The sequence below is a fragment of the Mastomys coucha genome, unplaced genomic scaffold (genome assembly GCF_008632895.1).
Source record: "Mastomys coucha isolate ucsf_1 unplaced genomic scaffold, UCSF_Mcou_1 pScaffold18, whole genome shotgun sequence".
Classification (NCBI taxonomy): Eukaryota; Metazoa; Chordata; class Mammalia; order Rodentia; family Muridae; genus Mastomys; species Mastomys coucha.
Window position 1 is genome coordinate 4,574,106 of NW_022196900.1, and position 16,839 is coordinate 4,590,944.

Consider the following 16,839-nt stretch of genomic DNA (forward strand, 5'->3'; position numbering starts at 1 on the left):
TAGCAGCTTCAGGATGAGCGTGCTTTATGTAAAACCCCTCACCAAGGACAGAGAATTGACTCCATCCAAACTGCCTCTGCAGTATAAGCAGAAACAGATTTCAAATCCCATGTCTGCTTCTCTCCTCGATTCTTAGAGTGGAGTTGTTCTCCTCCTTCTGTACCCCTGTCCTCCTCCCTGACAGGCAAGGGAAGACATTATCCCCATTTGGTGGGGGCCGTTCTCCGGTTCGTAAGGCAAAGGCTGCCCTAGCGACAAGGGCACCAGTGTTGAGAAGCTGCTGTTCTTCCGGAATGGTGTGTCCAGTGTCCTGATGTTACTGACACCCTGGAGGAATGCCAAGATCAGGAGAGATGCCACCCTTCCCCAAGCCAGAACATCAGAGCCTCTCCTTCACCCCAGTACCTAGTCACCCCTACACACCGGTAGCCGTCCTGCTTGCTGAATCCAGAAGGTTTCGGGCTGCTCCTGGCGGTAATCATGAGGCTGTGAGGGAAGAGATACTGAGTAACCCTGGCCTTTGGTGCTCTCTAAACTTCTGGGCTTGCTGCTTTCCCACTCCTGGGCAGAGGCAGAGCTGTGTAAGATGGGCAGGTTGGGTTCTCACCTTTGTTGGGGCAGGAGGCCCTGCTCGGACCAGCTCCACTTTGTAGTCATGGTGCGTTACCGACTCGGTCTCAAAGCGCTCCCTTGCAGGCTCCTGCTCTGCCTGCACCTTTTTACTATGTAGCCACGGGAGAGGTCAAGACCATTCCCAGTTTCTCTCCTCCCATTCCCCCTTCCCAGGCTCTCACCAGATCTGGTGGTGCAGGAGCATCTCCAGCATGGCTTCACGCTTCCCTGTGGGAGGACAGAAGAGGAATCTAGTCAGGAAGCAGCTTCAGAAGTGAGTTGAGAAAAGAAGGGGAATCTTGGGGTTTGCCCTTAGAGCCACCAAACAATCCACAATCCCACCAGGAAGTCCTCTCTCCCTTTTCTGTCTTCCTGGGCTCTTTCAGGTCCCCTGTCTCTCATGTTTCACACCTCGAAGTGGTTGACAGGCGTGCCTTGGGAGCTGGTATGAGTCTTTCTGGGTGGTGCTTGAAGACATGGGCGACTGAGGCTGCATGGTCAGCAGACCTTGGTGTCCGTGTCGGAAGAAGTAACTCTCAGAGCCATCTTGCAATGGTGGGATTTGATCCAGCTGGTTGGTGGCTCTCTGTGGACCCCATTCAGTAACTATGAGTTCCCTTCTCATACTGACCCTCATCGCAAACTATTAGCTTCCCTAGGAAACCGGGGTAGACCTTTAGGAAGAGAGAATAGACCAAACCCTTCATACCTCTTCCTCCCAGTTGTAGAGGAGACACTGGCCACGTGGCCGTGTTTTACAGAGAATTTCCTGAGGTTCAACCTCTGCAGGTTCACATGGTTCACACGGTTCACATGGTTCACACGGTTCACATGGTTCACACGGTTCACATGGTTCACACGGTTCACATGGTTCACACCGTTCACATGGTTCACACCGTTCACATGGTTCACACGGTTCACATGGTTCACACGGTTCACATGGTTCACATGGTTCACATGGCCCAGGTTCTGGAGGTTTACGTGGCCCTCTTACTCCAGGTTCTGAGACTTGTAGAGGTTCCCAGGTGTGTTGTGGCTTCCAGTGTAAGTGCTGACACAATGCATTATAATTAGGGATCAGATCTGTTGGGATGGACCTGAAACCTTGAGGAATGTGGGTGAGGAACTTAGGACCGGGTCCAGCGACAACAGGTTCAGGTCCAGAGGCAGAAGAATCAGGCCCAGAGGCAGAACGAGGTCCAGAGGCAGAACCAGGTCCAGAGGCAGAACCAGGTCCAGAGACAAGACTAGGTCCAGAGGCAGGAACAGGCCCAGAGGTGGGACCGGAGCCCTGGCTAGGCTCAGAGCCAGAGCCAGAGCCAGAGCCATGAACAGAGCTATGACAAGGATAAGAAGAGGCAGGACCGGGGCTTGAGTCGAGGTCTGCAGTATTACGGGGATTCTGAGGAATACAAGAAACATAGAAAGGCTGAAAGCAAAACCCGTGGCCTCTCTGATGGGATGCAGGGCAGGGTGCCTCGTAAAGACTGTCAGAGGAGGGCTCTGTAAGCACAGAATACTGCACAGGAACCCCTGCACATACTACAGGCCGGCCAGTAGGGCTACTATCGGAAGAAGGAATGGGTTCTGAAATGGTCTCCAGTCCTTCAGAGCTGGGCTGTGCGTCACAAGATCTGAAAGAAACGAATACACCAAGGTTGTCAGAACTGCTACAAACTTAGTCCGTCGACCTCCCTTGTTCTCCAAGGCTCTTACCGCGACAACGATCCCTCAGAAGACTCGGTTGTCTCCATTTTCAGACTCCAACTACCGGGTTGCCATAGAGACGGCAAACAACTCCAGGAGACTGCGCACAACTAGAGCTGGGCGGACCCGAGGGTGGCAGGTAGGAGAGATATAAACAAACGCTCTCTAGGGGCGGAAGTCTTAGACTTGGTGCTCTCCAATAGTCCTGGCTCCAATCTACCTCACCTGGGCTTTTAAGGTTCCACTAATCTGAACTCTTACCTCCTTGCTCAACTTGATTAGTTCTGACTAAGGTGACTATGGGATGCATTGGAGAAAAGCCAGGTTCATCAGTTTGAACTCCCGTTTGGTCCATTTCCTAAGATGGAAGAGCAGGGTTTTTTGTTGGTTTGTTTGTTTTTATTTTTAAGTTTAAGGATGAAAATATATGACACAGGATCTGAGAACGCAGCTCATTGATTGGTAGGAGTGCTTGCTCAGCATACCTAAGGTTCTGGGTTCAATCCTTATCACACATAGAGAAGCAGATAAAAGCAAAATGGAAGGGAATATGGTACAATAGACATGTCTCTGTCTAGGCATCCAGACAGGTTTCCACTCTTATTCTTTTCTAGTAGTAGTTTGACCTATAATGGACCATTAGACATTAGCAGATCTTCACCATATAGTCCTTTAACCACTGACTGGGTCTTAGGATCTTTTATTCTGACCATGGTTAAGAGAACTCATAGCCCTGAATCAACTTTCTTTCTTTCTTTCTTTCTTTCTTTCTTTCTTTCTTTCTTTCTTTCTTTTTTTGTATAAATGTGTTACATATTTAAGACAGGAATACAAAATTGAGGGAGAACAAGTTTATTAACACCCCAGGATTCCTTTTCCCATTCTCCATCCAAGCATCCAGGCCTGTGGTCCTTGGCCAGCTGGCAGGCTTAGCCAGGTGGCCACTGCAGCTGTCGACCTCCAAGTACGTGAATGTGCAGGTGATACACAGATTGTGCACCCATCTTGCCATCATTCACCACTGAAACAGAGCTTGAGGTTAGAGATCAGGATCACGGGAGAGGTCAAAAAAAGAAAGAGCACATCAAGTACATAATGGGGATTCACGGAGAAAAGCCACTTACCAAGGCGATACCCATCTTTCAGACCCTCGGCCTGGGCTACCTTCTTGGCTACTAGGAGCAAGTGTCCTAGAAGCTAAGGGGAGAGGGCAGAGGTGGCTCTCAGCATAGGAGCCAAACCTCTATCTTAATCCAGGGCTCCTCCCAGATAAGCCCCTGACCCTGTTCTCCTCACCTGCTGGTCGTCTTCCTCAGCCTGGCTGATTCGAGGAATGGGCTTCCTAGGAATGACCAGAAAGTGCACAGGAGCCTGAGGGGCTACATCACGGAACACTAGGCACTGGGAACAGTGACAGGTGAGAGACTGGTGTTACTTTATTAGGCCACCAGGTGCCACTGCACCCATGACATTCACAAGAGGGTTGGCCCCTAAGGGGACCCCCACCTGCTGATCTTCATATAGAATGTCAGCTGGGAGGCTTCGGTCCAAAATCCGGGAGAAGATGGTTGGCGATGCTCCTCCAGGAGCTGCTTTCTGGGCCTTGGCCACTTCACTCCCGTTGGACACACCTGCATTTCCTCGGACCTGAGGGGTGGGCCAGATGACCCCAAGGGAGAGAGCTGGCAGTAATTTTCCCACAAACTTGGTTGGGGTTGGAAGATGCTGGGCTCTGAGTGTTACTAATGTTATTCTAAGGACCTATGAGTGCTTTCACTCCAAGGAAAAAGTCCTGATTTAAGAGTCTGGAGGGTGGGCTAGGTGATGGTGGATCTGGTTAGAGAACACGAGGTGGTTCCTACGTAGAATTTAGGAGTGCAAACGATTCCTGTAACGGCGTCTAAGAAATCTAGCACCACACAGGTAAAAAGCCTCAGAATGGTAGTTTCAAGAGTGAGGTCTCCATCTAGGTGTGGAGCTGTATGTCTGTAATTCCAGCACCCAGGATGGGGAGGCAGGAGGATCAGCTACATAGAAACTCTAGGCTGGTGTGGGATACATAAGACACTGTCCCCTGAAGCAAGCAAGACAACACTGAGGCCTCACTGTCTATGCTAGCCTTGAATACATCAGAAGAATGCCCCTGACAACTTCAAAGCATGGTTTGAATCCCATCCTAAGAGGGTTGAAGCTCTTTACTGTTTTTTGGTTTTTGTTTTAACGTATTTCTACTATGTGTCTTCTGATCTTTAAGCCTCGTTACTTGATTTAATGTATTTTTCCAGACGCTGCCTGATCTTTCATTTGGGTGTCAAATCTGATATCCTACTGTGCAGCCTTCCTGTCATTGTTGCTATGCAGGCCAAGCTGGCAAAGTCCTGGTAATTCTGCTGCCTCAGTCTCCCAAATGCCGGGGTTATAGGAATGTGCCACCACGCTTGGCTTCTACACTGGATTTTTAATTCCAGTCATGTGAGTCAGCGGAGTTACATAAGAGTTCAGCTACATGAACTAGTTGTCCCAGAGGGGATAGGAGGTAGGAACGTCCCAGTTTCCCACCGGTTCAGAGGGCTGGAGTCAGTTACACTGAAGTGGGGTAAATTAAATCGTTGCTGCGTGTGGTGGTGTATGGAAGATGAAGGAGCAAAACTGGTGCACATTATAGGGCCAGAGATTCGAGGATGACAGTTGGCTAGCTCCCAGAAGGGAGCACTCACTTCCTGCAAGGAGCATGTCTGAGGCAACCTAGAGCAGGCTCCCGGACAATAGCACCCGCTCCACCTCAACTGAGACGCCCCAGTTGTTCCCGGAAGCGGTCGCAGGCAGTCAGGCCTGCCCGTAGAGTCTCTGAATTTGACCCTTGGTAGAGGCAGTGGCTCCGCGGGGATGAGTGCCACGCGTGCCGGTGCCAGTGCCTTCAAGACCCCTCGTCCCTCTGGCTGCTTCTCACCTGCGCCCCCCGGGACCCCACCGCTGCCAGGGTTCTGTGCGCAGCGCGCAAACCCACAGCCAGCAGCACAGCAGCAGCCATCTTCCCAAGAGTGTCGCCTGGAGGCGCAGCACCATTGGCCGTGGCCGGCTGGGGGGCGGGTCCCGTTGTGCATCTCATTGGCTGCTTCTGCGAACGCAGGGCCAATTTTTGTTTGGTAGCGTGAAAATTCTTTTTCCATTGGGTCCCTACGCAGTTTCACTCTGAGATAGGTTCCCTTCCATTGGAAGGAAGGACTAAACCTGGGGGTGGGATATTTTCCTAAAGGGCTCAGGTTCACCACCTTGACCATAGGTTGTGGTTCCTGAGCGGGTGGGACTTGCTCGTTCTCGGCCTGTCCTTTTTTAGCTCTGGCCCCGACTGGGGGAAGAGGGCGGGGCCTCGCCACCTGCTGTACAAAAGGCTAAAAGTAGTGCAGACCCGACTCCGCATTGGACAGGAGGGTTCTGAGGATATTCTGTGTTTATTGGCTCCCGAAGTCACATGGGCGGGGCTCAAGGTGAAATGGAACCTGGTGTTTTTAATCTGTAGGTTAGTTACCTGGTCTTTTCTTAACAATTTCAGCTTTTGAACCACTCCAAAGATTTAAAACATATTGTATGAAAATAGCTTTTAAAAAGAGGTCAATTTATGTTCTTGATCCCACTTACATCAGTTTTCAGAGCATTTTCTTTTCCTTAAATGGGTGAGGATGTATGCTATACTATGCATTATTTTTAAAAAATATTTATTTTATGTATGAGTACACTGTAGCTGTCTTCAGACACACCATAAGAGTGCATCGGACCCCATTACAGAGGGTTGTGAGCCACCACGTGGTTGCTGGGAATTGAACTCAGGACCTCTGGAAGAGCAGTTAGTGCTCTACCTGCTGAGCCATCTCTCCAGCTCCCTAATGCATTATTCTTTACTCCACTTCGTAAGTGGTCTGTGGTGCTGTTATCTCTGTGCCCAGCATTTCCAGTGAGGCGTTTGATTGTATATATTTTATTTACAAAAATTGTGTGTGTGCCTGCCTACCTGTAGGTTATGTGCATATGGATGCTATAAGGCATCCTGGAGTTGGATTACAGGTTGTTGCAAGCCACCTGATGTAGGTGCTGGTAGCTGAATTCCAGTGCTTTCCAAGTTCAGTGTATGTCCTTTACTGCTTAGCCATCTCTCCAGACCTTAAAGATTTGTATGTATATGTGTGAGTGTATGTGCAAGCCCATGTGGGTGCCCATAGAGGCCAGAGGGGGTACTAGAGATTATGTAGAGCTGGAATCTACACACAGTTGGTGTGAGCCTCCAGATGTGAACCAAGTTTTAGTCCTCTACAAGAGTAGCAAGCACTCAAGCACTGAACCATCTCCCCATTTCTGCTTCATGTTTTGATATAACACAGTGTTTCCCTTGAGCAGCAGAGGCAGGAGGATCACTCATGACTTCCAGTCCAGCCTGGGCTACATGGCAAGATGCAAGACTCAGTCTCAGAAAGCATTAGTATCTCCCCCCCCAACCCCCCAATACTCACCACCTGGTGAGTTTTGGTCTGGCGCAATAATGTAAGTTACTATTGTATCTTTAGAGGCTGTTTTGTTTTTGCACATGGCCCGATACATAAATGTTCAATAGTAGTTTGTTTAGTATTTGGTGTTTGACTGTTCTGAAGCTTTTTATATGTAGTAATAAGTGGCATGCTTCTTGTTATGTTTATACACTTTGCAATATATTAGGTCCCCAGTGACCTAATCATAGTAACACTTGTATTAACTGAGTTAGTTTTATATGATTATCACAGCACATACAACCAATGTTGAGAAACTTCTGGTGTTAGCACAATCTCTTTAACATAGCTATAGTATTAGAAACCCTTCCTTCTTCAGAGGGTTGATATGTGATCATATGATTTTTGCCCTGGGGTCCTAGCAATCTAGGCTGCATCCCTTCCGTTGCAAAGACAAATGACCTTTCTAAATCCAAGGAAATGTAGCATCACCTTGCCCTTGAGCTCTAGAGGTGAGACTTGAAAGCTGCCCCCACCCCCAAGAAGGGCAGGAGATAAGTGGGTCTGGGATGAGAAGAGGGTGGAGATCTGATGAGGGCTAAGCTCCAGAGCTGGATATTTCTTTCAGTTTTGACACAGAGCAGGCAACACAGGTTATTTGTTTTATAGATCTGGCAAAGAGGGAACCTAGCATCACAAAGCCCACCTACATCAGTCTGTCCTATGGCCATAAAATCACCTATGGAGTTCTGCCACTCCCTGACCTTCACGATTTTGACCCTGACTCAAATCTGACCCTGGTGTGGACTCCTTATTCCAAACACTGCCATCACTTGCAGCTGCTGTCTGCAATCTGCAATGCTCTGCGGGCCCTGTGCTGCAGGGCATGCCACACACCTGCTCCTGGACCTCAAACAAGATTCCAAATCCCTTTGATGGCACCCATCACCTGGCAGTCATTCCCTGGCATTGCTTTTCTCCATTTGAGACATCTTCTCCCTTCACTTCCTCAGTCCCACATCTTTTGCCTTCTTTTCCTCACTATCCTGACAGCATCCTACCTACACCTACCAATTTAAACACTTTCCCTCTCATCTCTAACCAGATTCTCACTTCCAACCACACAAATCCTAGACTCCGAGCTTGTCCCCTTTCCTCCAATCCATTCCAATCCCCTCCATTAGCCTTCCCCACCGCTCACCTTTCTTGTTCAGTCTCCCACTGTCCACTAGTCCACTAGTTCCCTTTCCCAGGGAATGCAGATGTCATCAGAAGGGAACACCTACTTCCTGCAGCTCACACTTCCTTCTGTGTTTTAATAAGAAATGAAGTGTCTCTTCGTCAGCGCATGTGCTGTCACCTCCGCCTTAACCCCATCCTCTTTCTTCCACACCTGAGATCTTGTCTCACCAAGCATCTCTTCTCTCTTCTGCATTCTTCAGGATCCTTTTGCATATGGCCTCTTCCCCTGTTCCTTCTTAAGTCGCCACCTTGACCTACAGCCTGCTTTGGGTGTTGTCTGATTTCTTTCCTTTACTTTTTACCCAACCTCTTTAGAGAGACTCCTCCAAATTCATGAATATTTTGTGTTTCCCTCCACCATGGCAGTGTGAAACCATTGCCCAAAGTCTCCAAAGGCCTACTAATTTCAATGTCTTTGCCTTATGGAACCCCAGCTACAACACAAACCACTGCCTAGTCTATTCTTCATTCTCCTTTTGGCTCTCTTGAAGCCAGTCTCCTGGTGTCAAGACCAGGCGCTTGAATGTAGCCATGATAGAGGAAGATGGCCGGAGTCAGCCTTCATTGGGCTTGGTGCTGTCTCTTGCCAGTAGTTACAGCTGACTGTAAACTGAGTCTTGGCGCTACCTGTTGCATATACAGCCAGGTCAGATTCTATTGGCTTCCACTTTATTGTTGATCTTTACCAGGCTCAGAAAGGCCTGTGCCAGTTCTTGACGGTGTTTGTTCCTGGAGGAGGGAAAAGCAGAGGTGAAAGGTCAGGTGTGGGGGTCAGATGTAGCATTAGGATGGAGGTCATTTGGGCCAGGGAGTACAAGGGATCTAGGGTGGGAACTGGGGTGGCCAGAGACACCCTGCATCTGGAGGGCCTCAAGGTAGAGTTGATGAGGATAACATCTTGAAGGGTAGGCATCTCTGCAAAAGGCACATAGTCTGCTCCTGGGGGTAGAAAGCAGTACAGACGTGGAATGTGGAGTAGGCTGGGGACACAAGACCTGGAGAGGATGGGAAGAGAGGGTGGGGGTGCCTTTCTGCCTGGTCTTCTGCTTACAGATGTTGGTGTGGTCCCCTGTCCCATGTTGTTCCCTCACCATAAGGTTTCTTTCCTCTTCGCCTGGTCTCCTCAGTCTCAAAGAACGTCTCGTGTTCCTCCCAGCGCCGGTCGCAGGCCGCACAGAGGAAATTAGACTCAAAAGAGGGGCAGAAACAGCCTAGGGTAAAAGAACACCCAAGAGGAATATAAGGATTTATGGCACCTCACCTCTTCCTTACCACACACCTGTCTTCACCCCATACCCCTTTTCCCCACCCAAACACCCCTTTGCATTAGAGTTACCACGGTGCCTGCAGGGATGAGCTCCGGTGGCTGCATGTTCTTCGTGAGTGTGTTTACAGCGACATTGGGCCCTCCAGGCCTTGGGGTCGAAGGTGGCCCGTTTCTTGAGCCAGAACTCACCCACCTCCTCTGGGCGTGATGGGATAAAACAAAACATGAGGCACCTGCACTGGCTCACGTTGCAGGGCACTGACAGATCTTGGAGAACGGAGATGGTAGAGCATTAGAAACCAGCAGCGGGCAGGACCTGACCTTTCTATGTGGGTCCCCAATTCACGTTCATCTCCCTGTCTCTCCCTTCAAGAGACCAGAATACAGTAACCCCTCCATATTTGACAAGAGTCTGGTAACTTTCCTACCTGAGATGATCTGGTGTTCTCTCAACAAATGTCCACAAAAGCACTTGGAGTCATCTCCTATCCGGAAACAGTCCCATAAGTAATGCGGGCAGCGCCAGCCAATGTAGATACCTACATATGGAGGGAGTAAAAAGGGAAGACTGAAAGGGGGAAAATACCCTAAACTCCCAGCAAGTAAGTGTTCAGATGGACCCCCTGGAGTAGGGGCTGGGAACTCTATACCTTACCCTGCTCACCTCCAGCTCTTAGACCTTTTTTTAAAAATTTTTTCTTATCTCAAAGAATCATTGGTTCCCTTCCCATCCCGGGATCCACTCTATGTCAGCCTATGAGAGATATCTGAAGGCGGTCTTCAGTTTTGGAGCAGGGAGATTATAGAAAACATTGAAGGTGAACACGAGGCCCCCTGTGACCATAGGGTTTCTTACCTCCTTCCCTCTCCATGCCAGAGTCCAACCTTTCTGAAGTGTCAACGGTGAGCAAGAGATAAGCTAACTGGCCAAGAGGATAGTAAGTGATAGCAATTGATTCATGAGGAGAATTGCTAGTGAAGGACCCTGGAAAAAGGCTGGAAGTTGGTCAGATCTGGTGCGAAGAGGGAAGAGGATGCCGGCTCCCTCACTGGCCAGGTTGACCCCTCTGCAATGCCTCTGTGTTCTAGTGTTATGTAATAACACCCTTTATGATTCTGAGAAGGGTGGCTGATGGCTCTCCAGAGATCAGGAGAAGGGGGCCTGTCAGAAGTCATGACTGGAAGACCAAAATAATCTACATTGTGAGGAATAGCAAGGCCATCTGGAAAGAAAGAGGAAGCTAGTATCCCTGGATGTGGGCACTAACAGGTGGTTACAAGACCCTGCATTTAGCAGTTGGGGAGCTGAAAGAATTCGGCTTGTTGGCAAGTCCTATATCACAAGTCAAGGACAGGGTGAGGCAGAGGAGACAGGAGAGCTGGACAGCCTCCGGCTTCTTCCTGAGAGCAGAGACTATCCCAATTTCTAGTCCAGACTCTAGCCTGAGTCCCCATGGGGGAGCCGTAGCTATAGGATCATGCTTGTTGAAGGTCTCAATGGAATTGGCACCTCTTCTTAAAAGTTGTTCCCAGCTTCCCCACAAGGGCAGGCTCTATATTTTCATCTATCTCTCTAATTCTGCCATGAAAGAAATGTGAGAGAGTATAGACCTCTTGACTGACTGACTGATCAAATTCCTACCGTGGCATAATCCACAATTCTGTGCCGCAGCCCAGGCGTTCTTATCTTACCCATAGTTTCTAAGGTTCTAAAACCTGCTCAGGTGTGCCTTTGGCTTGGCTGCTTCTGTCTGCAGTGCCAGGACCCTCCCTGCTCTACCCGGAATCTTTGCCCGAGAGCACAGAGAGCAAGGTCACAATGGGTGGGACAGAACCAGGACTCCATTTGAGGAATTCTGAACTTGACAAAAGCTAAACCTAAGTGGCTGAAAGGGTGATGTGCGCATGTGAGCCTGAGTCCACCCGAAGCTCAAAGCTTGGCCGGTCTAAGCATGGATGTGGGAGTCAATATCTAGCATCCAGATGAAGAGTATGACTAGAGGCTAGAGAGAATCCCTCAGATCCCATCCCATCCCATCCCGTCCCGTCATCCCATCCTGTCCTACTCTATTCTATGCCCGTTAAGTGGGGAAGCTGGGATCTGGTTCTGGATTCCGTTCTCTGGTTCCAAACTCTCTTCCGGTTAGAGGTGGACTAGGCAGGCAGAGGATGTCATTCTTACTCTGTACAACTGTGTAGCCATGCTTGTACATCAGCTCTTGGTTTCTAGAAGGTTTTCATGGTACATACAGCTGTCTTTACACGAAGGATGCTTCCACCCTAGCCCTCTCCTGGTCTTTAGACCCACAGGGCCATCTGTCCATTACCTCCTCACTGGCCTGTTCCATTAAGCACATAACAAGTGTTCATCTCAAGCGCTCTCTCCAGCATGTGCCCTCAGTTCCTCAGGTGTGTGTGTGCCTCACACCTGCTGTTTTAGGCACTTGGTTCATTCAATCAGACACTTAAGCCAAGTGTCACTCCAAGTATTTAAACTTTCTCAACATCCAACAATCCAGTCATCAGCTTTACCTTGTTAGTGTCTGGTGAACCTCCCTCTCTACCTGTCTCTACTTTCACCAAGCAACATCCTTGATTATCACTGGTGTTTCAGTGTGGTCTTCCTGTGTCCAATCTCACTGTCTCCTATCTATTCTACCACCAGAGTGGTCATTTAAAAGCACAAAAATGTGTGTCATTGTCCTATTTAAAACATCTTGGTGATTCTTAGGTGCCTTTGGGATGTGACAGTGACTCATCACATTGGCACACAGATGCCAGGGCCGTTCTGTATTTCCAGAGCTGAGCTAGGGTTCCCTCCAACATTCTTGCACCAGGCAAAACACTACAGTCTTCTAAGACTTCTTGTCCTGTCAAATCCTTTCATTTTACTTAAATTTTTTATTTTGATAGGCTCTTTTTGTTATACCATCCAGGCTGGCCTGGAACTCACCATATAGACAGTGATAACCTTAAAGGTCTGATCCTCCTGCCTCAGCCTTCCAAGTGCTGGGATCATAGTTGTGTGTCAGCACACCTAGCTTGACAGTCTCTCCTTATCCTCTTACAGATATTAACTCTGGCAATCTTTCCTTCCAATGCTTATTAGTCTAGCACCAAAACTGGGTGCCTCTTTACTCTGTCCCTGCAGTACCCTCAACATAGCAATTTGTTAACCTAAATTATAATTGGCCTTCTACTCATTGGCATTGCTTATTAGACTGTCAATTATCTGAGGGATCTTTGCTTTGCTATTTTCTTTGGAGACAGGGTCTCACTGTGCAATGGAGGGACAGCTTTTATCCTTGAGGCCTTTCTTCTGCCACTGCTTGCACAACTAACACTCAGTGCTTGGTGCATAATAACTGTGGAAATAACTTAGGAAGAGCTCACATTTCACATTTCTGTGCACATCACATATATTGTTAGAGAGTCTCGAATCAAGATCTTCAACATCAGAAGGATACAGACCTCAGATAGCTTAGAGTAGGATTAAGTGTACAAACCATTTTTTTAAGCAGGAAAGCAGACATTTAAAACTAAGAAGAAATATAGAAATCCTAAATAGTAAGGAATGGATAGGAGGCTCTAAAAATGGGACTGGACAGAACCTGAATTTGCAAAATAAAAAAAAGTAAAAGCAATAGATGTTAACTAAATAGAGATTTTACTATCAGTGGAAACCCAGAAACAAATAAGACTTTAAAAATAATAGAGATGAAAGGAAGAGGGTCCGTGCCTGGAGGTGTGGCTGAATAAATTGCATAAAGGAGGGTAAGGATATAGGATTTTCTAGTTGTCTTTGTATCTTAGTCTTGTTGACATAGTTCCATCATAACCATGAGTGGAAGTAGAAGGCTCAAGCAAACGTATCTATTGAATTCATCTAGGAAGGCCAGAATCACAGAGGATCAGAGTGGCTCTCTTACTGAGATTAATAATCGTTATGGATTGTGAAACCCAGTAACACAGGTAAACATGCTTACACGTAGTGTGCCCTGTGTTTACACAGCACATCTGCATACCCATTACAGTGATGCTGCTTCCATTCACAGGACTATCAGGAGTTCTCCACAGACTGGGGATATAGCTCAGTGTGCAGTGTGCTTGACTAGCATACCTAAAGCCCTAGTACCATGTCAAGTCAGCTGTGGTGGCACACACATGTAACTCCCTCGCACTCAGGAAGTAGAAGTAGGAGGATCAAAAGTTCAAGGTCATCCTTAAAGGTCATCGCTGTCTATATAAAAAATTTGAATAGAAAGGACCCCTCAAGGGTTTCTGATGCTCAGGGATTTGGCATGGAGAAATGATAGTCTTTAGTGGAATAAAGGGACCAAAATCTTTTGACATATTCATATGGGAACAAGGCTCCTAGAAACTGTCCAAGGTCAGGGGACCTTCTGCTCTGGTATAGACTATCAGGGTGCTGTATCTGGGGCTGGCCCATGATTCTTTTGTTGGTAACAACTTTAGTTACTTTAGTGTATCTGTCTATTGATACTTGGACCTCATATGAAATTTTCACTTTTTTCAGTATAGCCCACCTGCTCCCTTCCAGAGTCCAGGCAGGTGGCATGGCCATTTCCACACTGAAGAGGCAGGTTCCCAAACCTGTTGGATTGGGAGCTGTCCATGGGCCTGTTCCAGACCTCTGGAAGGCCACCTGGGCTCACCTGTCTGGATGGCTTTGAGGGCTGAATTCTTCTCCCATTGAAAAAGATTGTTCACCTGATCATCAGATTCCTCTCTGTGCACTGCTTTAGCCATTTCCACCAACTCTGGCCGCTTAGCAGGGACCACTGGGCCGCTTGTAACACCTGGGAAGGGAGGGGCCGAGGAACCAGAGGGGAGAGAAAGGGCTTTAAGTCTAAGAAGGAGTCATATGCAAGAGAAACCCAGTCCCCCACTTCTGGGTAAGTCAAGGGTAGTGCAAAAGCCACAGGAACAGGGGAGAAGCAGGGACAGTTACCACCAGCTCTTTTCTCCTTCTTCTTCTTCTTTGCGCAAGGCTCAGGCTTGGCTGCAGTGATCTTACTAGTACCCACTGCCTGCTCATCTTCCCCTGCTTTCCCCTCCTTTGTAGGTGTGTCTTCCTTGTCTTGGGTTGAAAGTTCTGAAAAGGAGTGCTTTGGAAAGTGCTCAGATTCAGGGACCTGGGTCTGTGGGACTTTATCAGAGGTAAGCTCATAGGAGGACTCGGAGATACCAGTTGGCGAGACCTCAGGAGGTTCATTTGGGACTTCTGAGATGAGAGTCTCATACTCAGGGATATTGGCTGTTGGTGAGAACTCAAGAGGTTCTTTTTGGACTTCAGAGATAGGATTTTCATAATCAGGGATACTGGCTGTTGGTGAGACCTCAAGAGGTTCTTTTTGGACTTTAGAGATAGGACTGTCATAGGCAAACTCCTCCAAAGGAATCTCAGCGATGGCTTTTTCTAGAGAGGTCACAGACTGAGGGGATAGTAGGGGTGTTGGGGAAAGAAGCTCAGCAGTATTAGACTTCAAAGGAATTTCAGAGACAGAAAGATCCCAGAGGTCCTCAGAGCCCTTGGTGTCAGGATTCAGGGAAGCAGAAGTTTCAAGATGGACTTCTGGAGGCTCGAGATATTTCTCTGAGCTGGAGAACTGCAAGGGTGTTTCATGAGTAGTGGCCTCGTTCAAGTCTTCAGCGTGGGGGTCTTTTAAAGAAGGCTGTTCCTTTTCATCCTTAGTGACCTGAGGGTCTTCTGTGGTCTTATTTGCTTCCATCTAGTGGCAGAATAAGGTACAGGCTCCATTAGGGCTGAGGCTGGAGGGTCTGCAAGTCACAGCAGAGCCCCAGGGTTACAGATGGTACAGGATAAGGAGAACAAAAAACTTATCAGTGCACCTAAGACATTAGAAGGAAGAAAGAAGTCTGAGGTTTCAGGGTGCAGTGCCAGGAGGGTCTCTCCTGTACCCCCACATGGCATACTATTGTAGCTTGGCAAGGAGCTGGAATTTAAAGATGGAGCAACAGAAGCAGTCAGAATTTCATCAGATGGTAGCAGAGGACCATGCCCCAGGAGGGAGCCCCAATACAGCTACTTTGCCAGTCAAAGTGCAGAGTGTTGGGCATATCTTAAGACCCTGGAATTGTAGCTCTGAAGTGCCTGCCTGAGTGGGGTTGGCTTCGAAGAGCACAGGAGAATGCCACAGTACACACAGCTTTTGTCCAGGGATGCCACCTTCCTCCCTTAATCTCATTTATGTTCAAGGCTTCAACTACTTCCAGCTACATGCTGTGTCCACTTGTGCTCCCCGCTAACTCTCTCCCCTCTCTTTCTTTTGAAGGCCTTATAATTCAGGCTAGATTTCTAGGTAGCCCAGGCTCTTTCTGAACGCCTCATAGGACTCCTGCCTCAGCCTCTTGAGGATGACATTATAAAGGTACACCACCAAGCCTGGTTACCTCTGGCTTCTAAATCTGCATCTCTAACTCAGATCTCGTCATTCCCTTGTACTTTAGGTGCGACATACTAGGTATTTCCAAGAGAAGTCCCACCAGCTTCAAACCTGGAAATACATGTATTACCCTAGTCTTCCGGAGTGCAACTAGAGCCACTCCTGATCTTCCAAACGCTCCCTAGATGCATCTCTTTCTCTCTGTTACCTTCAATCTGTTCATGTTCTAATTATCTCCTGCCTGGTGGTATAGTTCCATTGACTCTCCCGCTACCACCCCAGCATATCCGTCCACTCAACCTTTCATCTAGGACACATTTTTGTAAGCAGCCAAACTAACCCTTTACTCAAGCACCATTGGGAGAGAGGCAATATAACACACAGGGACAGAATGAAAGGCCTTTCTCCAGAGTGCGGTGAAAAGGGAAGGTGCTGAATTTACCCTAGAAAGATCAGGGGTCGGGGGGAAGCTGTCTTTCATCCTTCAGCAAGCTCTTTTAAACACACAGAACCTTCTGAACCAGCCTAATGGATTACATTCGAGTTTCTTGGCCCTGACAGGTGAGGTCTGTTGTCACTGCCCTTTTGGGTGCTAAGGAACGAGCTAAGGGCCTTTATATGCTAGCAAGTGCTCTATCATGGCGCTACACCCCCCAAACCCTTGGTTTTTTTTGAGACAGAGTCTCACTATAGAGCCCTGGCTGGCCTAGAATTTGGACCAAGCTGGCTTTGAACAGGCAATAATCCTCCCGGCCTCTGCTTTCCAGGTACTGAAATTGCAGGCCAGTGCTACCATCTGGGTTTCCAAAACAGACTCTGTCATCTGTATAAGTTTACCATCATTTGTAAGTGCAACTTGAGGATTCGTGTGTCTCACTGGTCTGTAGTTTGCCCCGTGTCTCAGAGACGGTATTTGATACCTTAAGATATTGCATCTCAAGCTCATTAGAGAGATCTCTCAGCAGAAGACCTGGGTTTAATTCCCAACATCCACATGGCAGCTCATAACCGTCTGTAATTCTCCTCCCAAGGGCTCTGACCCTCTCTTCCAGCTTCCACAGGCACTGTACACATGTGGTGTACAAATATACACGCAGGCAAACAC

At 48.2% G+C, this 16,839-nt stretch overlaps 4 protein-coding genes across 11 annotated transcripts in view; 1 reads left to right on the forward strand and 3 right to left on the reverse strand.

Moving 5' to 3' along the window:
- Window positions 1–7: 7 nt before the first annotated feature.
- On the reverse strand, window positions 8–2,459 carry Spag8 (sperm associated antigen 8). Its single transcript, XM_031377233.1, has 7 exons — window positions 2,329–2,459; window positions 1,322–2,246; window positions 1,024–1,198; window positions 795–840; window positions 608–722; window positions 424–486; window positions 8–327 (listed from the first exon to the last, which is right to left on the reverse strand). The coding sequence occupies exons 1-7, from the start codon at window positions 2,364–2,366 to the stop codon at window positions 133–135; spliced, it is 1,557 nt and encodes a 518-aa protein (XP_031233093.1). The 5' UTR covers window positions 2,367–2,459; the 3' UTR covers window positions 8–132.
- Window positions 2,410–16,839, forward strand: part of Tmem8b (transmembrane protein 8B) — a 57,335-nt gene continuing 42,905 nt past the window's right edge. For 3 of the 7 annotated variants that reach the window (XM_031377229.1, XM_031377224.1, XM_031377232.1), the window contains exons 1-2: window positions 2,410–2,458; window positions 3,636–3,736. Coding sequence is in view for 2 of the 7 variants with exons in the window: in XM_031377219.1 (XP_031233079.1) it covers window positions 11,263–11,296 (34 nt within the window). In the remaining 5 variants the exon portion in view is untranslated. Of the gene's footprint in view, window positions 2,459–2,511; window positions 2,613–3,635; window positions 3,737–10,439; window positions 10,577–11,192; window positions 11,297–16,839 lie in introns of those variants that run through there. The other 4 variants (XM_031377225.1, XM_031377230.1, XM_031377220.1 and 1 more) reach the window with 4 other exon arrangements.
- On the reverse strand, window positions 3,156–5,585 carry Hint2 (histidine triad nucleotide binding protein 2). The gene is made up of 5 exons (XM_031377238.1): window positions 5,270–5,585; window positions 3,826–3,966; window positions 3,616–3,720; window positions 3,444–3,516; window positions 3,156–3,340 (listed from the first exon to the last, which is right to left on the reverse strand). The coding sequence occupies exons 1-5, from the start codon at window positions 5,426–5,428 to the stop codon at window positions 3,249–3,251; spliced, it is 570 nt and encodes a 189-aa protein (XP_031233098.1). The 5' UTR covers window positions 5,429–5,585; the 3' UTR covers window positions 3,156–3,248.
- Window positions 8,687–16,839, reverse strand: part of Fam221b (family with sequence similarity 221 member B) — an 8,754-nt gene continuing 601 nt past the window's right edge. Inside the window, exons 2-7 of one of the 2 annotated variants that reach the window (XM_031377235.1) lie at window positions 14,279–15,108; window positions 13,983–14,126; window positions 9,735–9,845; window positions 9,376–9,573; window positions 9,131–9,250; window positions 8,687–8,768 (exon numbers count right to left, since the gene is read on the reverse strand). In XM_031377235.1, the coding sequence (XP_031233095.1) occupies window positions 8,731–8,768; window positions 9,131–9,250; window positions 9,376–9,573; window positions 9,735–9,845; window positions 13,983–14,126; window positions 14,279–15,059 (1,392 nt within the window). In that variant the 5' untranslated portion in view covers window positions 15,060–15,108 and the 3' untranslated portion in view covers window positions 8,687–8,730. The remainder of the gene's footprint in view (window positions 8,769–9,130; window positions 9,251–9,375; window positions 9,574–9,734; window positions 9,846–13,982; window positions 14,127–14,278; window positions 15,109–16,839) is intronic. The other variant, XM_031377234.1, reaches the window with a different exon arrangement.